The sequence below is a fragment of the Thunnus thynnus genome, chromosome 6 (genome assembly GCF_963924715.1).
Source record: "Thunnus thynnus chromosome 6, fThuThy2.1, whole genome shotgun sequence".
Taxonomy (NCBI): Eukaryota; Metazoa; Chordata; class Actinopteri; order Scombriformes; family Scombridae; genus Thunnus; species Thunnus thynnus.
Window position 1 is genome coordinate 21,042,955 of NC_089522.1, and position 20,366 is coordinate 21,063,320.

Here is a 20,366-nt window from a genome sequence, read left to right on the forward strand (position 1 = left end):
CCATTTGAGGAACTGCAGTTTTTTGCACTTCTGCGTTGGCTTCATTTTTCAGCCCCAAAGGTTGCCATTAGATTTGCTCAGGGATGTATTATGGATTTGTTATTGTAATCTTTTCTATTTTAAGCATTTGAACACAAAAAAATACATTTGCATGGGAGTTATATGGCAACAATTCAGTAGCCTATTATACTTAATGAAACTAGCAGTGATGGTACCTCTCATTCATTTTCTATATCTGATTATCTTTTCAATATCTGATCTTATCTGATTATGTCTTTGACCTATGTACATAAACAGCACATTCAACTACTGTAATTAAGTACAATTTTAAGGTACTTACACTTTATTTGAGTATTTAATGCTACCCCTAAACTCCATTACTATTGAGAGGGAAATACTGTACTTTTCAGTTCACCTCATTTACTTGACAGCTATTGTTATTGCAGCTTTACACATAGTATGAATAGTGTATAAAATATGATGCATTACAGATTAAACTACCCAATAATATATAAAGTAGTTAAGATTATCTTCACCTCCACCAGAATTAAAATGCTGATCAAAATGCAACTAATATAACAGTTAAATAATATCATATCTAATAGGCTAATATGACAATCACATGGATATTTTTCTGCAAAAGTAGTTTTATTTCTGATACTTTAAGTACATTTTGCTGATAATAATTTTGTAATACTGTAAAATTTTGCTAATAATATTGTATTTATATTTAGCAATATAGATTTTTATGGATTGCCTTTAACTATCAAAATATGAAATATATATGCAGTACATACCTATTACTTCCTTGACAATTATCCTTCATCATTAGGCTGTTTTTATTATTATCATTGTGCTCTCAGCCTAATGGGAAACAGAGTGCTACATTTCTTGGGCTTTGGGCATCTAATGAGGCCTATTACTGAGTTGTCCATACCATGTGGTGCTGCCCACCATCATAGCCTTCTGCTATTTCCACTGCAGAGTAGCAGATCATCTTACCGCCTCCTCAAGCACTTGGGTGCACACAAAGACTGATTAGTTTTTCTTTTTTAATCAAGAGAAAAGTTTGTGTCAATAATACTGTGCAGCAGAAATAATTACCCTCCTGTTTGCAATGAGAGCTTGGCCTGGCACTGCTATTGGCCTAATTAGAATTTGGTATGACCCCAGGAATTATAAACACGCTTTCAAAACACCAGTTTTGATTAGTGCTCTGCCAGTGTTTGAAATAACAAAGATATAGCAGGTGTTGCGTCAACACTAAATATGGATGGATATGTGGAAATTTGTGCAGCAATTTCAGCCAATTATGAGGCAAAGCATTTGTGTTTATCTGTATTTTTTTTTTCTAGCACATTTTTTCCCCCACACATTGACAGTGGTAATGCAGGTGCAACGGATGACACATGTGGTTTTGTGTGCAGAGCTGCAAAGCTTCACACGACAGCAGGTTTTCAAGTGCACTGAATCAGACACATCGACTATAAGGTCAGTTCTTCCTATAGCTTTTCATGAGGTTATACATTTTTCATCACGTACATTAACTTTCATTCCTAATGCATTATTAATGAGTGTGTGTGTGTGTGTGTGGAGGGGGTGTGTGTGAAGTGAAAGATTGGCAGGGCATAAAATAGCCTCAACTCCACATTTTGATACAACCTCATTACCTACTACTGCCCGCTGTTATCACAACTCCATTTGTAGATTCAAACCACTCAACTGCTGCTGTAGCAATTAGATAATCCCTCATGTAGAGTACTAATAGACACAATACCTCTACATAAAGTAGATGTGCTTTGAGAAAAATACAGTAGGTTGTGTACTTTTGCAGGAAGTCGTCACTTTGTTTCAAGTCCCATGCAGCCTCTGCATTAAAACTATTAAAAGTGCATACAAACTAACAAACTTAACTACTAAAAAAGTCCAGCTTTAGTGTTAAATAGTGACAGGAAGACATAACAGCTCTTGGTTATGTTGGTGCGCATTACTTTCACTTCTCTCAACCTCAACCCCACAGAGCTGCTGTCAACTGCCTGAATTGCCACATCAGCAGATGCGACTCTTGTCTTTCAGTGGCCAGCAACTTGATCAGGGGCATATTCTCTCTGGCTCTGTGAGCCAAAGGTGTCAAATGGAGGCTGCCAGAGGTGATCCTTCCTGCAGTTGTTAATGGCTGTTATGTTTTCAGATTTTCAGGGTTCCCAGTGTCACTGGAAAATATAAAGCCTTGTAAATATGTAACCTTTGCAATGACAACCACCTGGGAGACAAGGATCACATTTTGTGTATAATGAATAATAAGGAAAAGTAATATTTATATCATCCATCTAATGTTTAATTGAGTTTGCTATTACATCCAAATAAGCCAAAAGTTATATGTGAATTGGATGCTTTTTTGAAGAATGTTCAACCTCTCTTTAGGCCATTTATGTTGCACTACATTCCTGCCGGTTACCATTGTTTTGTCATTATTTTATTATGTTGTTCGCACTCCATACCATGTAGCCATGGTCTCGAGCCAATGAAAACCTGGAATCATGTCTTATTTATGCAACAAGAGGTGAAATATCAGCATTTCAGCCTGTATATTTATATACAGCATTTGCTGTATTTTATCTCAGTCAGTGTTTGTAGGGAGCAGAGCTTTTAAGTTCGGTGTGACTGATAGCTCTTTTAAATGAGTCAGTCGCCCACAGTTAAGATTGTTGGTGGCTAATTGATAAATGATTATAACATTCAATTTGCAACATAACCCACCTCATAATTACCAATTATGTGTTATAATAACTAAGACTAGTAAGACTGAGAAAATGAGAGCAGGGCAAATATAATTACAGCACTGACAATCAAGAAATAAAAGATTTTGTTCCTCAGATTCATGGACAATGCATATTCTATACAAAACCTTAAACTGGTATGCACAGTATGGGGTTATGGGTATGCTACAGTAACAATTCAGTGACATTTTTTTCCTCTTTGCAATAAGTCATGGCCTCAAAGATCAGTGATTTTGTGGGAGCTGAAAGGTACAAAACTTAGAACTTGATTAATTCTTTAAGTAACTACTCACCAAGTGTAAAATACTGTTAAAATTACATCAAAAAGCTTTCACAACAGTTAAAGGATTTCATTCTAGGCGAGAACAAATCAAAATGCCCTGCATTGCAGTTTGTACTGAAAATGTACATTTGTCAAAGCAGCATGGGTCTGCAACGTGTCACCAACCAATGAAACTGTTTTTGACCTCTCGCGAATAAGCCATCATAACACAAGCTCTATACTAAAAGAATCTGAGAGCAGATATTAGTCATAGTTATTGATATTTCTCCAAGAGATGTAGGAACAGAGAGCCAAAAAAAGATAAACTGCCCACCTAAATGCCACAGAAAAGGAGCACTTCTCTTAAAATATCACACTGTCTCACCAGGGCTGCCTGCTGTGTACTTGGTTTATTACAACAAAGAGTGTGTGGCTCATGCTATAGACAAAACCACCCAACCGTTGGAGCCTATTTCTATAAACTGTTGAGAAAGTGACAACACACTGTAAAGCAAGGCTGCAATAAAGCCACAGGTTCTGTGCTACAGTGTGACGTACTGTAGAGTCACAAATGTGATGATAAGATAAATTTGGAGAGCAAAGTAGGTTGTAAGATATTTCAAGCTTACTTATCAAACCTTAAGAATACTAACCTTAACATATTTCATAGTTTGCACTTAATTCTAAAAAAAATGGAGTAAAAAGTATGCATCAGTGAGACTAGGGTCATAATGTGAGTAGTTTCATACAATCTATACTAAGACTGCAACAAACAATTATTTTTATTATTGATTAATCAGCAATTATTGTCTCAATTAATTGTTTTGTCTATAAAATATCAGATAATAGTGAAAAATGCCTGTCCACAGCCCAAGGTGATGTCTTCCAATGTCTTGTTTTGTCTAACCAACAGTCCAAACCCTCAAAATATTAAATTTACACTCATTTAAAAACACCCAAAACAGCAAATATTTGCATCTGAGAAGCTGGAACCAGCAAGTATTTAGTATTGCGTTTTAAGAATGACTTTGATTATTATTCGATTATCAAAATAGTTGCTGAATAAATTTGTCATTTGACTAATAATTATTGTTGTAGCTCTAATCTATACAAATATTTGTGTAAAAGATGGCCCAATTTTACAACTTATAACACATCTGCTTTTAACCATGTAGATAAAATATATAGAGCAAAAACACTGTTTTGTATTCTAATTGACCTGGTACTGCAAGTTGTGTTTATCAGTTCTTTAATACTCATACAACTCTATTTCATAAACATACCGAAAGAACCAAAATCAAGTTCCATTTTCTCAAAAAAAGAGAAAAAAAAAACACCATTAAAAAGAGACTCTACACCATCTTTGAGGCTTTACAAATAGTATTACATTTTATTAATATATTTTCATAAAACAAGTTTAAGACTGTATCAAAAACTCAGTAAAAACATTAGATTTTTAACCATTTTTTCTTATGGTGATATCAGGTATGAAATGTACATAATTCACATATTGTTGTGGTTTCTTTGTTCCCCATCATACTGAGATAATGCATTATTATTTTTTTTGTGATGGGTAGGTAAACGTTCTTTTGTACCCTCGCAAACTATAAAGTTGTTTTTTTTTTTTATGATTGTGATCATAAATCTAGACATACAATTAAAAAATAAAATTATTTCCCACTCTGGCCCACCCTTTTCCCGACTAGGTTTACTGATAAAACACTAACATTATGGAGTTCTTTAATTTCACAGGCACACAATTATGTACATCCCCATGTCCCCATGCCTCATTTGAACTGACAACAGGCAGTGCACTAAACATAACAGTGCAACTCTGAGCCCCCCCCACCCCTCATACCAACAAAACCAACTGAATATAAGACAGTGGATCCACCTCATTGACTACGTCGCCAATTCTCATCCTGCTGTGAACCACAGCATACCATTGGCCCCTTCTTTATTGTTGTAGCAACCCCACAAAGCTTGCCTTGTGACCACTGTCATCACCTTGGCAACAGCAAAACCAGTCATCTCATAGGCAGGTTCAGTGGCACACACATTTAAAAAAAAAAAAAAAAAAAAAGAAGAAAGGAAAGAAGAAGTCATTATTTGTTTTGTAACTTAATTAGGCTACATCTACAACAGGCGTGATCAGTGTAATGTCCTTTGTGATCAAGTACCAGAGGAATCTCAGTCATGTGGCAAGTTCAAGGATACAAAAAGAATTTTTTTTTCTTCTTATTGGACTACCACTTACTGCGTTCAATTCTGCGCAAGACACATAGTGCAAGGTTTAACAAGAATTTGCATAAGTGCAAGGTTTGCATGTTATTGTCAAGAGGGAGCAAAGCATAGAAGAGAACAGGAAAAGATCAAAGTCTAAGAAACAAACAGATTTCTGTGTAAATAAAGTGTTTCATGCTTTCAGTTTGGCTTTTTGTATTTCATTCCCCTCTAGAAATAACAGGTGCAAAATCTTAGTAAACCTAGCCAAAGGACAGGTAAGAGTGATATGGAACTCAAAGATTAACATTGTGAGGGAGAGCCTCAAGTCTGTTGTCATGGTGACATCTGCTTAAAGGCCCTGTGGGCTTCAGTCTTTCCTGCTTCTTTATTATTTTCTATACAATAGAAATAGTACGTCATTGAAGATACAACTGACTCTTCTTGGCAAAAACAGACAAATAAGAATATGCAAGAAGTCAAAAGCAGATCTGAAGGACAGCAAAAATAAAACAAACAAAAAAAAGTGCTGGAATTACAAACTGTTCCCCATCCATTTGCCCTGTGCCAGTAGTAGAATTGTACGATACAGTGTCTTATCCATGATGGTCAAATATATGGGTATGGTTGCCTGCTCCTCTACAAAGTCAAAGCCGTTTCATTGAACACATGTAAAATTACTCCTGTAGTAGTTTTCAACAAGCATCCCTAAATTGCACCTGCTTTCCAAACTGAAAGCTCCAGTGAGCGTTAGGGAGGCACATAGGGAGGTGGTGACCTGTATGAGGTCATGTTCTTGGGGCGGGAGCCTTTGCCCTCTATGGGGACAGTAAATGGTGGTGGGGGCTGGTAAGGGGGGGCATTAGGATCATCATCTTGATAAACAGAATACTCCTCCAGCAGATCCTGGTTAAGCAGGGTACTGTGGGGGCCTGCCATGTTAGGGTACTCTGGAGGTGGAAGTGGGGGCTTTTCCTCCTGAAGGATAAGAGGGATGCTGGAGGACGGGGGTGACTTGGAATCATCCAACTCATCTGCAAATATTATGGGGACTCCTTTCTTGATGAAAGTGGCCTGCTCCTCTATGGTCATCTTCCCTTTGCGCTTCTTACGGTAACAGACCATTGCAATGATCCCTGCTATTAGCAGCAGGGCTGCTACCACCACAGCAGGGATGACTGTGTGTAAATACACATCATCACTGCTCCTGCGTCCTGTCCCAGGTGAAGGTGTAACAGTAGGAATAACAAGTATCGGCACCTCTCCTGGTGGAATGAAGGTATAGCTTTGACATTTATTTGTGCCACGAATGGAGATGTTAATGGGTTTGAATTCAGGCTCCATGGCTTTGATGAAGGCCAATTTAGGTGTGCCTTGGGGGTCAGAGATCTTGTTGCTGAGAACTGTGATCTGGTCCTTTGGACAAGGACTCTGCTGGAGACTGTTATTGGTCCATTCTACCACTATGGAGCCCCTAGTGATGCTTCTCAGGGTCACTGTGCTGCTATTTCGATCACCAAGGGCATAAGCCAACTTTTTGGTCAAAAGAATCTTTTTATGGACATCATTGCTTAAAGTTTTAGGGTCACCATGGAAACGAGCAGCAAACACAACTGATGGTTTGTCATTAGTCGACCAACGGTTGACTCGAACCTCAAATGCATCCATGATACTCTTCCCACCCTTATCAGTAGCTAACATGAAGTACTCATGTTTCCCCTCATGCTGCTCCTCTGGAAGTCCATACAACAGCTGAATGGTGCTGTTGAATTGGATCCAAGATGTTTCATTCACTGCTTCTTTGGGGGTCTTCTTCAAAGTCAAACGCAACTTGTCAGTAGTACCATCCTCTCTGTCAAAGAATGTATCAGGAGGAATCTTAACCTCAAAGTACGTGCCCACCCATGCATTCACCTGATCAATAGCGTTGCGGATCTCTGGGTTTTGATTTAAGTCTGGAGCCAAAGAGAGAGGAGTGGTGCGTTTGGGCGGTTTAGCTGTGGTGGACTTGGGTTCCCGGGGAGCTGGGGTGGAGGTTTTGGGTTTCTTGGGTTTCCTTGTGGCAGGGGGTTTGGGTCTTTTGGTGGTGCTTGGTGGTGTTGGAGAAGCAGTGGCCTCAACAAATGTAGGTCGGGTCATGGTAGGCTGGATAGGGATGGTGCTCGTAGTTCCTAGTACTCTGGTGGGTTGGGGAGGTCCAAAAACAGGTGTGTGGGCTATCTGATCTCTGACTCTCATAGTGGGCTTCACTGGAAGAGGCAAAGGGCCTCGAACAGGGGGTGCAGAGTTGTCTGTTGCTGGTGCAATAGAAGGTGAAGTTGGTGTGGGAATAACACGTACAGGGGGCTCTGGGTGAGTAGTTGGAGGAAGCAGGGAGGGCACTGGAGTAGGAGTATTATATAACTGCCGTCTTACCCGTTTCACTCCATGGGGCTTTTTGTTGACAATGTGCCAGCCAACCACTGGGTATCCCAGCCGGGCTGACATGGTCCCATCCTTTGCTGAGGATTGGACGCTGCTAATGTCAGGAATATTGCTCTGGTCAAGGGCACATCCAAGTTTCCATGACAGTAGGGCCCCATTTTCCACCACCTTCTTGGCATTCCCTGGCCCCGCCATGAAAGCAGACATGTCAAATAAGCGATTGTTAACAACAGGGACCACCCTCATGTGCTCCAAGGGCACATGTGAGAATTTTCTCATAATGCCTAGTAAGTTGACCCTCTGTTCAGAAACCATCTTTGTCAAGTCAGCATCCAGTATGACTGTGAGGACAGTGACCGGCTCCTCAGAGCCACAGGTGAAAGGCTGGAGGCCACTGATATCTGACTGTAGAGTGAGTAGGGCTGGTTCAGAGTCTGCCCGTTCTTCTGGGTATACCTCAATAGAGAAGACCGTGCTGGGAAACACTTGGCTGCCAGTCTTCTCAATTATCTCCTCTCCAGACACCAAGATATGATACACACCTTTATCCTGCTCCAGGGCCAAGCCTCTCAGAATGCAGCTTTCTTTGTCCCAATATAGCCAGGAGGGTAAAGTGTCCTTTCCCATCTCAGTGAGCTACAGGAGGAAATACAGAACATTAATATTTAATACTATAAGTATACCTCTGAGATATAAGTGGAGTATGAAAAGGGAAAACTCATTACTTACTTTCATTAAGTAAATCAAAAATAATTACAAATGAGCATGAAACATAACCAGAACCCAAGTGATGGGTCTGAAAATCACTTGCTTAGTCTGAATTTGAGCTTTATATCATAATGTAATAGAACAGAAAAAAAAACAACAAGTAGCAGTTGTGAAGTTGCAACTAGGAGAAGTTGGGTATTTTTTGTTGAGGAACTACTTAAACAATGAATCGATGATCAAAATTATAATCTCTATTTAATTCTCTGGTTCCTATTGAGGTTGCAAGAGAAACAAGAACTTAAAAAAACAGAGACGGGAACTAGGAAAATACACACACACATATATACCTAGAGTAAAAACAAAAATGCTTTCACTATCTCTCCAACACCCACACCCTCTCCAAATTCCATTCAGTTGATCAAATCTTGCCAAATATGAACAGGAAGCAGAGTGAGCTTCTATTCATAATAACTATGTGAGTCATCACTCTTCATTTTGAGTTATTACCGTATGATAGGATATCATTCTGCATCACCACTTGGGCCAATAATAATCTCAACTCATTCATAAGTCTGACTGGAACAAATTGCACCAGTCGGCTTCAATCAGCAGTTGAAAACTGTTCAAAACTCAATGGATAAATACAATATATTATGCATGTCTACTGAAACAGAACAAATATTCAACGTGACCACTGTGGTCCCAATTAAGGACAAAAGACCAATAAAATAAGAGTGCACATTTTTACCACCTTTAGACAACTGCACACATCTTCAGTAGTACCCCTTTTTACTGTTTAACATTCTTATAGAAATTCTCAGCTTTCAGAGCTTTATTCAGTACACCTAAACATCCTGGTTAGAGAGGAATTTTTCCATGACACAGTCTAATGTGAACATTCAGATGTGTACACAAATAACGCCTGGGGTGTGGTCTGTGCAAACAAATAAATCATCCCAACAAATGCCAGTCAGTATAGCAGGAAAGGCCTACCATACTCACCAGTTTGTTTTTCTGAGTTTGTCTTAAACAGAAATGCTATTCTAATTGAACAATTAAATCAGACCTCAGAGTTACAGATAAAATAATTTACAATAAATAATTTTCACTACCAATACTTAAATACTATGTTATGAAGGATTACATGACAAACATTTCCCACATATAATCAACAGATTTATCTTTAGTGTACTTACATGGACATTACAGCTTGCATTGGCAGGTCCTGGTGGAACCTTCAATTGGAACACCTGGCCCACGATTGCTGAGGAGTCAGGGATGCCAGTGTGCACGCCCCCATTCTTTGCAGAGGAATCTGGGATAGCTGTAGGCGGCCCTTCACCAACTGAGGATGCTGCAGCCTGGAGCTCAGAGAGCACAGAAGACTGCATGGAAGCCTCTAGTTCCACAGAAATCATCTCCACCAGTGTCTCTTGCTGTTCTGGCGCAGCACCCTGGGCCACGGTCACCAGAAGCCCTATTACCAGGGAGATAGTCCTGCTCGAAAGAAGCCTGCTCCTCCCAGCATTCCCACAGCTCATGTCTCTCCGTTTAGAGTGCATAGCAATAGGCCTTTGGGCTGCCCAACAGATGTCTATGAACAACTGAAGAGGCCACATGCACTGAAGTCAGTCTGATGATGTGCTTGTGGGTCAGATTCCCTAGTTATTGGCTATGCTCACAGACAGTGTTTTTTCTTTGTAGTCCCCTGTGATCCATAAGGAGATCTATGGCAGCCTGTTAGACAGCCATGTCAGGCAGCTATGTGAGAAAACAAAGCAAAAAACAAACATGAGTGTGACAAAGTGACAAACAGCAAAAAGCATCAGTGCAAACATACAAGTAGTATTACTGCCTCACAAAAAGTTTCTGCTAATACCAAGTCATAACACTCTGAGCTCCCCACCTCAATACTACCAACAGAGTTTGTATATTGCATACCAAAACTGCATATTATGCATTTAACAGTGCTGTGCCATTGTTGTTACTTTTTAAAGACCTGATGCTGCAACATACTTTTCCTGTGTCCAAATTCAATCCCTATTTATTATAGAGTACACTTTACTGTCTGCCATTTTAATTGAGTGTCTAAATTATGAGTGTATTATATATTTATGCACTATATAGGAACCTCAAAAATTTCCCAATAGAACAAAAGAAGAAGTAGTGTTCATGATGTGTGCGCTAATGTCTGCCAGCAATGCCACAGTGCAATCTACCACATTTATAGATACGAAAATAAATAAGACGGGCGACACAACACATGTCAGTGTAAGTGTCCTAAATTCCAATTTACTGCTCACAGTACAGTAAACTATTGAGTGTCCATTACCTAGGGACTGATGAATGAGTGAACAAGGGAGTTATTTCAGACACAGCATTTGTCTTCCCACTATAATTTATAACTGAGGCAATATTTGGAATTAATAAATCACAGCAGAAAGAGTGACTAAAAATACTGATCTCAAAAACGCATGCAATTTTATAAATGTTAAGATAAACATTATCTACAGCTATTGAAATAAAATGTAATGAAATTGTAGGGTTATTTGTGCCAGATTAGATTATACACTTGTAGTTTCACAGTAATAAACATCGTTAAAAAAAAGAACATGTTGATCGCCCACTGATCTTCACTTCTCTGCCATGGCATTTTCAGTAATAGTGATTCTCATGAGATGCATTTGTGTCAAAGGTTGTTTGTCTTGGTTGTAAGTTTTAATTAGGTGCCCTGGGGGTTGGAATTATGAGTCTCCATTGTGCTGACCCAGCCAACCCCAATCCTGTAGCACTCAGAAACAGGCAGAGGAGGGTCAGCCAGTTGCCTGGAATCCTAATGTCTGACTGGCACAAGATTGTGACGTCAACTTAAATACTGCAAAATATTGCCTGTTCTAAACTACTACCACGATGGAGGAGACTTCTTACAGAGGGTCTAATTAAAATACATGTAATTCACAACCTCTTGGTCTAGAATCTACACCATGAAATCAATCAATCCCCCTAAAAATGTTTTATGCTGTTTGAGCTAACCCCTGCAATATTTGCTTGAATCATACAAGAAACTAGGGGTGTGACGGTACATGTATTCATCTCGAACCGTCACCTTACAGACATTACAGTTTGGTGCATGCAGTTGTACAAAGAATACGCTCCATGACCCAAACAATTACTTTTTTCCCCCCAAACAATTACTGTCAAAATAGTTTAATTATCCACTTAGTCCAACATGCAGAACAATAATTCTTGAGCACAAGTTCCACTCGGAACATTTTGGCAGCACACCACTTAGCTATAGCATGCTAATGGGTGTATGCTAGCTGGCTTAGCCAAGGTAGGCTGGTTACCCTGGTTACCCTGTAGTGTCGATGTCTTCACTGACTGTGTGCAACACTATTATTAAAACATGCTCCGTTATATCTGTGAAATAATTGTCACCCCATCCCCCTCCCCTCTCTGTGACAGTCAGCTTTTCACTCCACCTTAGAGTGAAGCCGTCAGAACAATGATAAAAACTTTGATTTCTGATGTAGTCAGACTGCACGTCATAAGAGCCAGTTCTGAGAGAGAAAGAGAGAAAATGTTGGTAAAAAGTATGAGAGTAAAAGTAGTGGTTTGGTCCCTCTAACTGATTTTTTTATTTTATTTTATTTTTTAAATTTAACAAGGAACTCCCTTGAGATTGAAATCTGTTTTCCAAGGGAGACCTGGTCAAAACAGCACACCAGTTACAGTTTAAGTAGAAATAAAAACAACAGATAGGGAACACAAACATCAAACACACAAGGAAGAGACTAAATCCAGCTCAAATAAGGCAGTTGCAATTCTAAGTTACATGGACTTTTAACATGGCTTTAAATATTTCCATATATATTATTATATGTGACATCAATAGATTATTGATACTGAAGCATCAGTGTGTAAGCCGCATGTTACTATTGTAGTTGCTAGAAGTGGAGCTAGTTTCAACTACTTCATATACAGTTAGACCATAAATCAGCATAACACAGCTGTCAGCAGGTGTCCTGACTCCTTGCACTGCAGCACAACTAAACTGTTTCAGTAATAGTTTTGACCAATGAACCATTGTTGGATGTTTACATTTTTCAAAATAAAAAGGCCAAAATATAATTCTCTACCTTCTTTTTTTTCTGCTGTACCGAAAGCGTACCAAACCCTAACCCCAAAACTGAGGTACATACCAAACCGTGCATTTTGTGTACCGCTACACCCCTACAAGAAACAAGCAATAAAAGAGGGCTGCTCTGCAATGGGATAGGGATTTTGCAGAACCCAACACAAATGTTCACAAAATTAACATGTATTCTCTATAATATAAGCAGAAACTGGTGCTTGGCCTCATTGTTTTGGTATGCGGTATAAAATGTAACAAACATGTTATTTTCGTCTATACTTCGTTAGTTCAACCAACCATGCACGCAAATGCATGGTCTTCCAGTTAACCACATACCTGATGCACTAGCTAAGAAAGCCAAGCTTCAGATTGCTTTGGTTCACTCAACCATTTGCTTTCTCTTTCACTCTCTTTAAAAAGACTAGTCAGACAATTGGTTACATTTTGCTCAGATCTTAACAACATTAAGAAAAGTAACCACCCAAATCCAAATCCAGATAATAACACTATCGCTTGGTTCAAACATCTGACATTCAAAACATCTGGTTTGCATGTTCTTTTGGGAAATTTCATCAAGTATCTTAAAAAATGAGGACACAATCTATAACATTTTTATTTACCTTCAGGTCCCACTGTCTGAAGTGTTTTTTTTTTTTGGTTTGCTATTTAATATGGCTTGTTTGCAATTTATGTATCTAAAAAGGTGGCTGATAAAACAGTTGAGCAACTGTATTTTCCATGGCTGGGTGGGGCAGAAAGATTTTCAACAGTAAACACTGTTGCAGGTAGAAGTGATCTGACTCTGTGGGAATTGGCAGTGACGGTTGGAAATCCTGCAGATGCTGTGCAGACCTCTATTCAGTAGCTCAGAAGGGTGTCAAAGATAAAAAGATGAAATAAAATTCATCAGAATGTCCCTAAACCTTTAACCACAATACCAGAGTGTCAGCGCCCATATCATATTACAAAATCCTTTCAATAAGATTTGAAAGACTTCAGACATGGCAATTCTACTGAACTGACAAAAACAAATCTAAACAACATAACCTGCTGTAACTGTGTGGTGACTTTATCATTTCAATAATGCTATATATTTGTCCTAAAACACGTTGAAAGATTGGTCACTTCATTCTTATTTTACTGAAGATAAGTACACCTTTGAATAAGCCAATAAAAAAAAATACCCACAATGCATTTCTATGAATTGTGCAGTTTAAATAATCTCTAACCTTTGTGACAAATCAATTTTCAGCGTTAGGTTTATCTGCTAAATTCATACCTACCAAAATTCAATCAATCAAAAACAAACAAGAAGAAACTTTGGTTTCTGTGGATTCAAGAATCATCCCTCTCCTCTACTCCTTTTTACAACAGCTACCCACATATTTCTAATCTGACCATATAACTATGAGGAGCCAAAATCTCTATGCTGGTGCTCTAGACAGGCCAACCCATTGCTTTGGCATTTCAAGATGTATGATTCATCGTTGGACAAAAACTTACAAAGGCAGCTACAATACGTTTTTGTAGGGAATTCAAAAGAGTCAGTAAATTATCTACTGTTAGCAGCTAATAGGAACATGTAGGCTAATGTACACAAAACAAAAACTCCTCAAACCATATTGAGCAATCAATGTACTCTACTTTCTGTGTACATGAGGCGTTATTATTCACTGCTGTGCCATGGCTAGCAGTGACATAGTGCAGTGTTTCTGGCACAGAAGTACACTGTTATGACTAGACTGCCAGCTGGGAAAACTATGACATACAATCAGTTCATATCCACAGGGCTCCTGTACCCTCCAGCATCCTGAATGTACAGTACATTGAAATGCTAGATGGACGTATAGGAGAAAGAACATTTCAAACATAAGGCACAAAGTCACTCTGAAACATGAGTTAAAAAATAGTGACACGTTGCTTATCAGCTTCACTAATTTGACATGTTGCCACCTACACACAAATAGACACACAATACTGAGTCTTGTCCCACCTAACCCATTAACCGGGTTGAGATATGCACCTTTATCTGAGGTCTTTATCTACTGAGTCTGTTGAGTGGGATTTACTTCCCATGACCTTTCCCCCTCTTCCTGTACAGCCCTCTTCTGACACCGATGATTCTAGACAAAAAAAGCACTAAGCAGTGACTTAAAGACACATGGCCATGTAAAGATACAGGATCTTCAAAAGCCTACAAAATGCAAACTGAGTATGAAGACAGAAACGTATTTGTTTGATTCATCTATGCATTCATGTTTAAATGTAAAATACAAACATTAACATGAAAATAGGTTTTGCCCATAGGCTTAATTGAATTCAGAATGAACATTTACACCTCACCTCGGGCTGTTGCCACACACATGAGAAAAAAAAAAGCAACATCTGAGCATCAAAGTGAGCTCTCCACAATGTGGCCTAGATTCTACCATGATCTCATTTCACAGCGTGCGAGTAATTCAGAACCCGATTCAAACAACATCTCATTAAGAAATATAAAACGTTTTAATATGTTGATTTGCAGTCTTCTAACATGCCATTCAAATGAACAACAACACAATATTAATTCATAATAGTATGTGTTTAAGATGAGTAAACTTCAACAAGTAATGGAGGGTGTTTCATTTGAACAAAAGGCCAACAATCAAATGAGAGAATTAGCCTTACATGCCTTGAGTACAGTGTGAAATTTTTTTTAAAAAGCATATCATATACTTCATTTACAATTATCACTCTGGATTAAGAATAGAGCAAACATTCAAAGCCTAGTCTTGGAGAAACACAACCTGCCTTAATCACATTTCACATTGCTCATAGAGGGGATAATTATCCCTCATTGTTATCATTGTGACAATTTCTTTACAATAGCATTGGGGCTCAGCCATATGGTACCCTTGCTTAAATATGTAAGAAATAAAAACCCCAGTACTTAAGATTATAATGTACAAAAGTGCTACTTTCAATATATAGTGGGGAGTTGATAATAATACATTTTGTTCTTATAACTGGGTATACACCAAACTCTTATTAAAATCTCACTTTCTATGACAAGCCCTTTTTATGTATGGTAAACAGTACAATGACACAGACCTGAAGTGTGGGAGATTTCTGCCCATTTCTCTGAGGCTTGCACTACTGGGGAGGGGTTGGGGGGGCAGTTTACAACAGTGATACCCATACTGTCTGTAGTTCAATAGTAGTTAAAACTTAAAAACCATCAAAAATAATTAGGGCACCAATGCACAGTGGCACTCAGGGCCAATTGAATTGACGTACCACATCCAGCAGCCTCTCGATAGTGCATGAGCTGAATAACAAACATATCCACAAGACAAGCTTGCTTTGCAATTGGATGTTTCCCTTGTGTTGCCCCCTCCACTGTTCCAACAAAGTAATGAAATATGTGGAGCAAAAAATACAAAAATCGGCCTTTTGTTAACCTGCCATGAAGATCTGATACTGTAGCAACTCGTTTAACGCCACAGGAAAACTACTATATGCAGTCAAAACCCGGCGTTGCAAGTGAACAAATCACTTTTGTATATTTTTATGAACAGTTGGTGTTATCTACATACTGAAGGAAGAGTAAAGTTCCAAGTGTAAAACAATGAAAAACGCCAAATCTCAGCTCTGTAAAGCTCCCCAACAAGTGACACTATCTGAAAATTAGCCGTTGTTATGATGTATCGGCTGATTTCGTGTAAACTGATTTTCACTTCTAATTGCTAACGATTGATTACTGCTAGCCACAAATGTTAAACTCTTTATATCACTATATTTGACAACATGAGATTAAAACAAAGCTACCGGACCCGCTGGAACGATTTTATTTTGTTTTTATTTTTAAAAAACGTTTGCAAATCCACGCTAACTAACAGTAAGTTAGGCTAAATCCAGCCCTTCCCAGTGTAACGTCAACAACGACAAAGACGCTGTGGTTGATGACAGCAGATGTCGTTTTTGACGTGATTTAACAAAACACCGCTATTATAGCTGCTATCATGATCAATAGCATTGACAGGAATTTGTGCAAGCCAGTCAGTCACTGTTTTCTAGCTAGCTGAGTGACTAAAAAAACGTTAGCAACCGGGCCCGTTTCAGCTGCCCCGGTTTCTACGAGAGTCGGTGCATGAGGCCTTTTATAAATGATAACGCCACCTACAACGTTCAACCTTGATAAATCATTTAGCAGCCCACACTAGGTTAACACTGTCTTTAAGGGATAATTATTCCTTTAAACCGCGCAAAAATGGAATGACTAATCTGATAACCGTCTACATAAGAGTGATACCCCGCATCTGCCCGTCGCTAGCGCAGAGATGCACCTGTTTTATTCTAGGCGGAAACAAGAGGCGAGCTGGTGCTGCTGCTGCTGGGACAATCACCGCACAACTGCCTGCCTCTCTCTATTACCGCTAACGTCAGCTCAGCCCGGCTGCATTACCGATGCTGTAACTAACTAAAAACAAAAGCTTGCTTCTTGGCGATTATCCTTCAGCAGCGCTACGTGAGCTAGCTCCATCACTTTCAAACGTCGAGCACCAAAGTCGAGTTAAGAGCGACTGTGGACTGAGCGATGATAGCCGCCGAGTGTGGCTAACTAACAAGCTAACGCCGAGAGAGTATACTGATGGCAAACATAGCTGGTTACCTGTCCTGTCAGGGGACGGGTGGCCGTGCTAATTCTGTTCATGAGCCAAATAAGCAAAGATGACGAGGGGTAGCGTTTTAAAAGACGCTACTGCTGAAACAGGGACAGAAGCCAAAACTCAAACTGACCTTGTTAGCGAGCTAACGTTAGCTAACTCGCGCCGTAATGTCTCCTCTTCTACCCGGAGAGCGCCGCGGAGTCTTCCCAAATGCCATTAAACATGCGCTCACCCCTCAACGCCACTGACAGATATGTAGTTAGTAGGGTATGTGAGCACAGTGAAGGCAACAGATATCTCTCCAGTTTGGTTAGTATACAGATAGTTCTCTGCTCTGTATCATAATTATGTCGGTAACTAACTACCCCTCCCTTGCTGCCTCTGTCCTCCTCGCAGACAGGTCTACAGGTTGAGGCCAATCGTGTATGTGTGTGTGAGTGTGTGTGTGTGTGTGTGTGTACCAGCAAGACTCCGCCTCCCTTTGATTTGGAGACGTGCAGGTGAAATGATGAACTGGTGCACACACTTAAATTGGGGTTGCTTTAAATGCAGTGTGTTGATGGTGGCGTTTAAATCACTTCGCAAATTATAAAGCAACCCGTAGTTGATGATGATGATCACGCATCCCCACGCATTTTATTCCAACCTGAGTGAAGCAATTACTTCGTCTTGAACTGACTGACATGAAGAGAAGTAGTGAGGTGAAAGGTGGGAGCTGGAGTGGCTTTTGTCTGCAAATCTGATACACTGTGAACATCACTGTCTATTGTGTCTGCTTGTCTTCAGGTCTCTAATATATAGCTTACTGGAGGGCTGCATCATAATTCTTGGATAAACATTCAACACCATTTACTAGTTGTAAATAGAAAATAATAATACTTTGTAGGATTATACTTTGCAAGCTTTTTGGACCTCGAAATCATTGCCATAATTTATTAATTTTTCAGGTTGTAAAGATGCCAAGGCTACGTTTCTGTTAATATTTTGATCCTGAAAAAGCTGCCACACTTGTCTTTGGTTTATGCAGGACATGATGTTGGTCCTATAATCATATTTAGAGGATAAGACAAATAGATAGACAGTAAAAATGCATAGCATTTAATATATTTTCTTCTTCCTGTGACTTTGCATAGCAATTATCAGCCAACAGTCATGGTCAGGGCCTTCAGGGCTTTATCTCCTGCCTTGCATGCAGATTGCATACATGGAATAAAATTTTGCTAATTATTATTATTTATTTGCAGCATGTAGTACAAAGATTTACAGACTTAATAATAACTTATCACATCTGACAATTTAAAGCTTAAACCTAAAAGTTAGGCTTATGTATTGATCCATTCATCATAAGAATATCTGAAATGACTTTACAGAGAATTAGCCCACCGCAATCTAACAAAAAAAAAAAACAGAACAGAATGATAAGATAATATGCAACAGAGGGAATTAAACAAAGCATAGTATACACAATAACATTTCTGATAGACATAAATGGCCTGAAGGTATCCTATAACTTAACCTCATAGCTTTCTTTGCATCAGTGAAGACAGGGAAATGTATCTACAGACCCTGTTCAGTTCTTATGAAAAGGTGTCTCTATTAAAAATACTTTGACCAACACTTATGACCTATAGTGGCTTTACCCTTTTCAGGTACCAATTGTTAAATACATCCTGAAGGGATCTCTCTGATATTGTACCTGTGCTTCATACCATCTTCCACAGGTTTTATTGTAAAAGACTTAGCAAAATATATTAGCTGTAAACAGTGGTGGAAGAAGTAGCTTATCCAGATCCTCTGCTTATGTAAAAGTACTAATACAGCAATGTAAAAATACTCAGTTACAAGTAAAAGTCCTGCATGAAAAATCATACTTAAGTACAAGTACAGAAGTATTAGCAGCAAAATGTGCTTAAAATATTTAAGTAAAAGTACTTGTTTCGTCCCTCTGATATTATATATGACATCATTAGATTATTAATACTGAAGCATCAGTGTGTAAGCAGCATGTTACTGTTGTAGCTGCTAGAGGTGGAGCTAGTTTGAACTACTTTATACACAGTTAGCTAGTTTAGTCCAGTGGTTCCCAACCTAGGGGTCGGGCCCCTCCAAAGCATCATCAGATAAATCTGAGGGGTCATGAGATGACTAATGGGAGAGGAAAGAAGACAAAACAAAGTTCTGATACACAAATCTGTTTTCAGTTTTTGGACATTTTCTCTAATCTCTGATTTTGGGTGAAATATTGGATCATTTGAACACTTATTGAAATGTGAGAGGTTTAGAGGGAAAATTACTATTTGGTGGAGCTGTTAACAACTCATAGACATCTGAAATGTGACCCCGACTACACACTGTTTTTTGTAAGATGTCAAAAGCCAAAAAGGTTGGAAACTACTGGTTTCATCTTTAACAATGTGTTGTATTTTAAAAGCTTGTTATACTATCCATTGTGTCAAATCTTCATCTGAAAATCAACTAAAGCTGTCAAATACATGTGGAGTAGAAAGTACAATATTTCCCTCTGAAATGTAGTGGAGTGGAAGTATACAGTAGCATAAAATGGAAATACTCAAGTTAAGTACAAGTACCTCAAAACTGTACTTAAGTACAGTACGTACAGTACTCATACTTTCCACCACTGGCTGCAAAGCTAACAGGTTAACTGCTGCTCACATTTTCCTCAGTCAATGATTCTTATCAGTAGAGGGCCATTTAGGGTCTAAAGGTTGTGTTTGTTCAAAGAAGGGTGTTGTAATGATTAACTAGTGACTTTTTTTTTTGTTTGTGCAAAAAGAAAAGGTGAAAAATGACGACAGTGTTTGCACAATCTTATCTTCAAAACATTTCTGCATCCCTCCCCCAAAAAAACCCTGATTTCTAAAGTCTTTGTCAGTACAGAAGCCATATTGATTTTGGCATCGATATACAGACTGTCATGGGTGAAAATCAAACAAAATCAGAGAAAACAAACATCAGCTGGAGGAGGGAAACTGTGGGAAATTCATTGACAAAGTGTGTAGGGCAGCTTAGCAGAAAAGGTTATCATACAGCCATGTTGGACACAGTTTGCAACAATGTGCATTTGCATCAATGCATTCAGTCTCAGAGAAACACTTGACTGCTGAGTGAAGACATATCAGTCACAAGATGCAAGCATGTGGTTGTTTAAGGGTTCAGTGGTTCAA

At 38.9% G+C, this 20,366-nt stretch overlaps 1 protein-coding gene across 4 annotated transcripts; it reads right to left on the reverse strand.

The window, feature by feature from the left end:
- Positions 1-4,404: 4,404 nt before the first annotated feature.
- On the reverse strand, positions 4,405-17,607 carry LOC137184651 (dystroglycan 1-like). Of its 4 annotated transcripts, none has more exons than XM_067592516.1 (3): positions 17,312-17,607; positions 9,594-10,158; positions 4,405-8,325 (listed from the first exon to the last, which is right to left on the reverse strand). In XM_067592516.1, exons 2-3 carry the CDS (start codon positions 10,014-10,016, stop codon positions 6,016-6,018), a joined length of 2,733 nt encoding a protein of 910 aa, XP_067448617.1. In that variant the 5' UTR covers positions 10,017-10,158; positions 17,312-17,607; the 3' UTR covers positions 4,405-6,015. The 4 variants fall into 4 exon arrangements, with proteins under 4 accessions (XP_067448617.1, XP_067448620.1, XP_067448619.1 ...); XM_067592519.1 differs by lacking the exon at positions 17,312-17,607 and adding an exon at positions 17,184-17,204; XM_067592518.1 differs by lacking the exon at positions 17,312-17,607 and adding an exon at positions 15,809-17,123.
- Between the last annotated feature and the right edge of the window lie 2,759 nt (positions 17,608-20,366).

Coding starts and splice junctions, on each gene's coding strand:
- LOC137184651 (XM_067592516.1), bottom strand. CDS start 10,016: ATGTGGCCTCTTCAGTTGTTCATAGACATCTGTTGGGCAGCCCAAAGG. Junction 8,326..9,593: donor ATGCAAGCTGTAATGTCCAT/GTAAGTACACTA, acceptor TTCCTCCTGTAG/CTCACTGAGATGGGAAAGGA.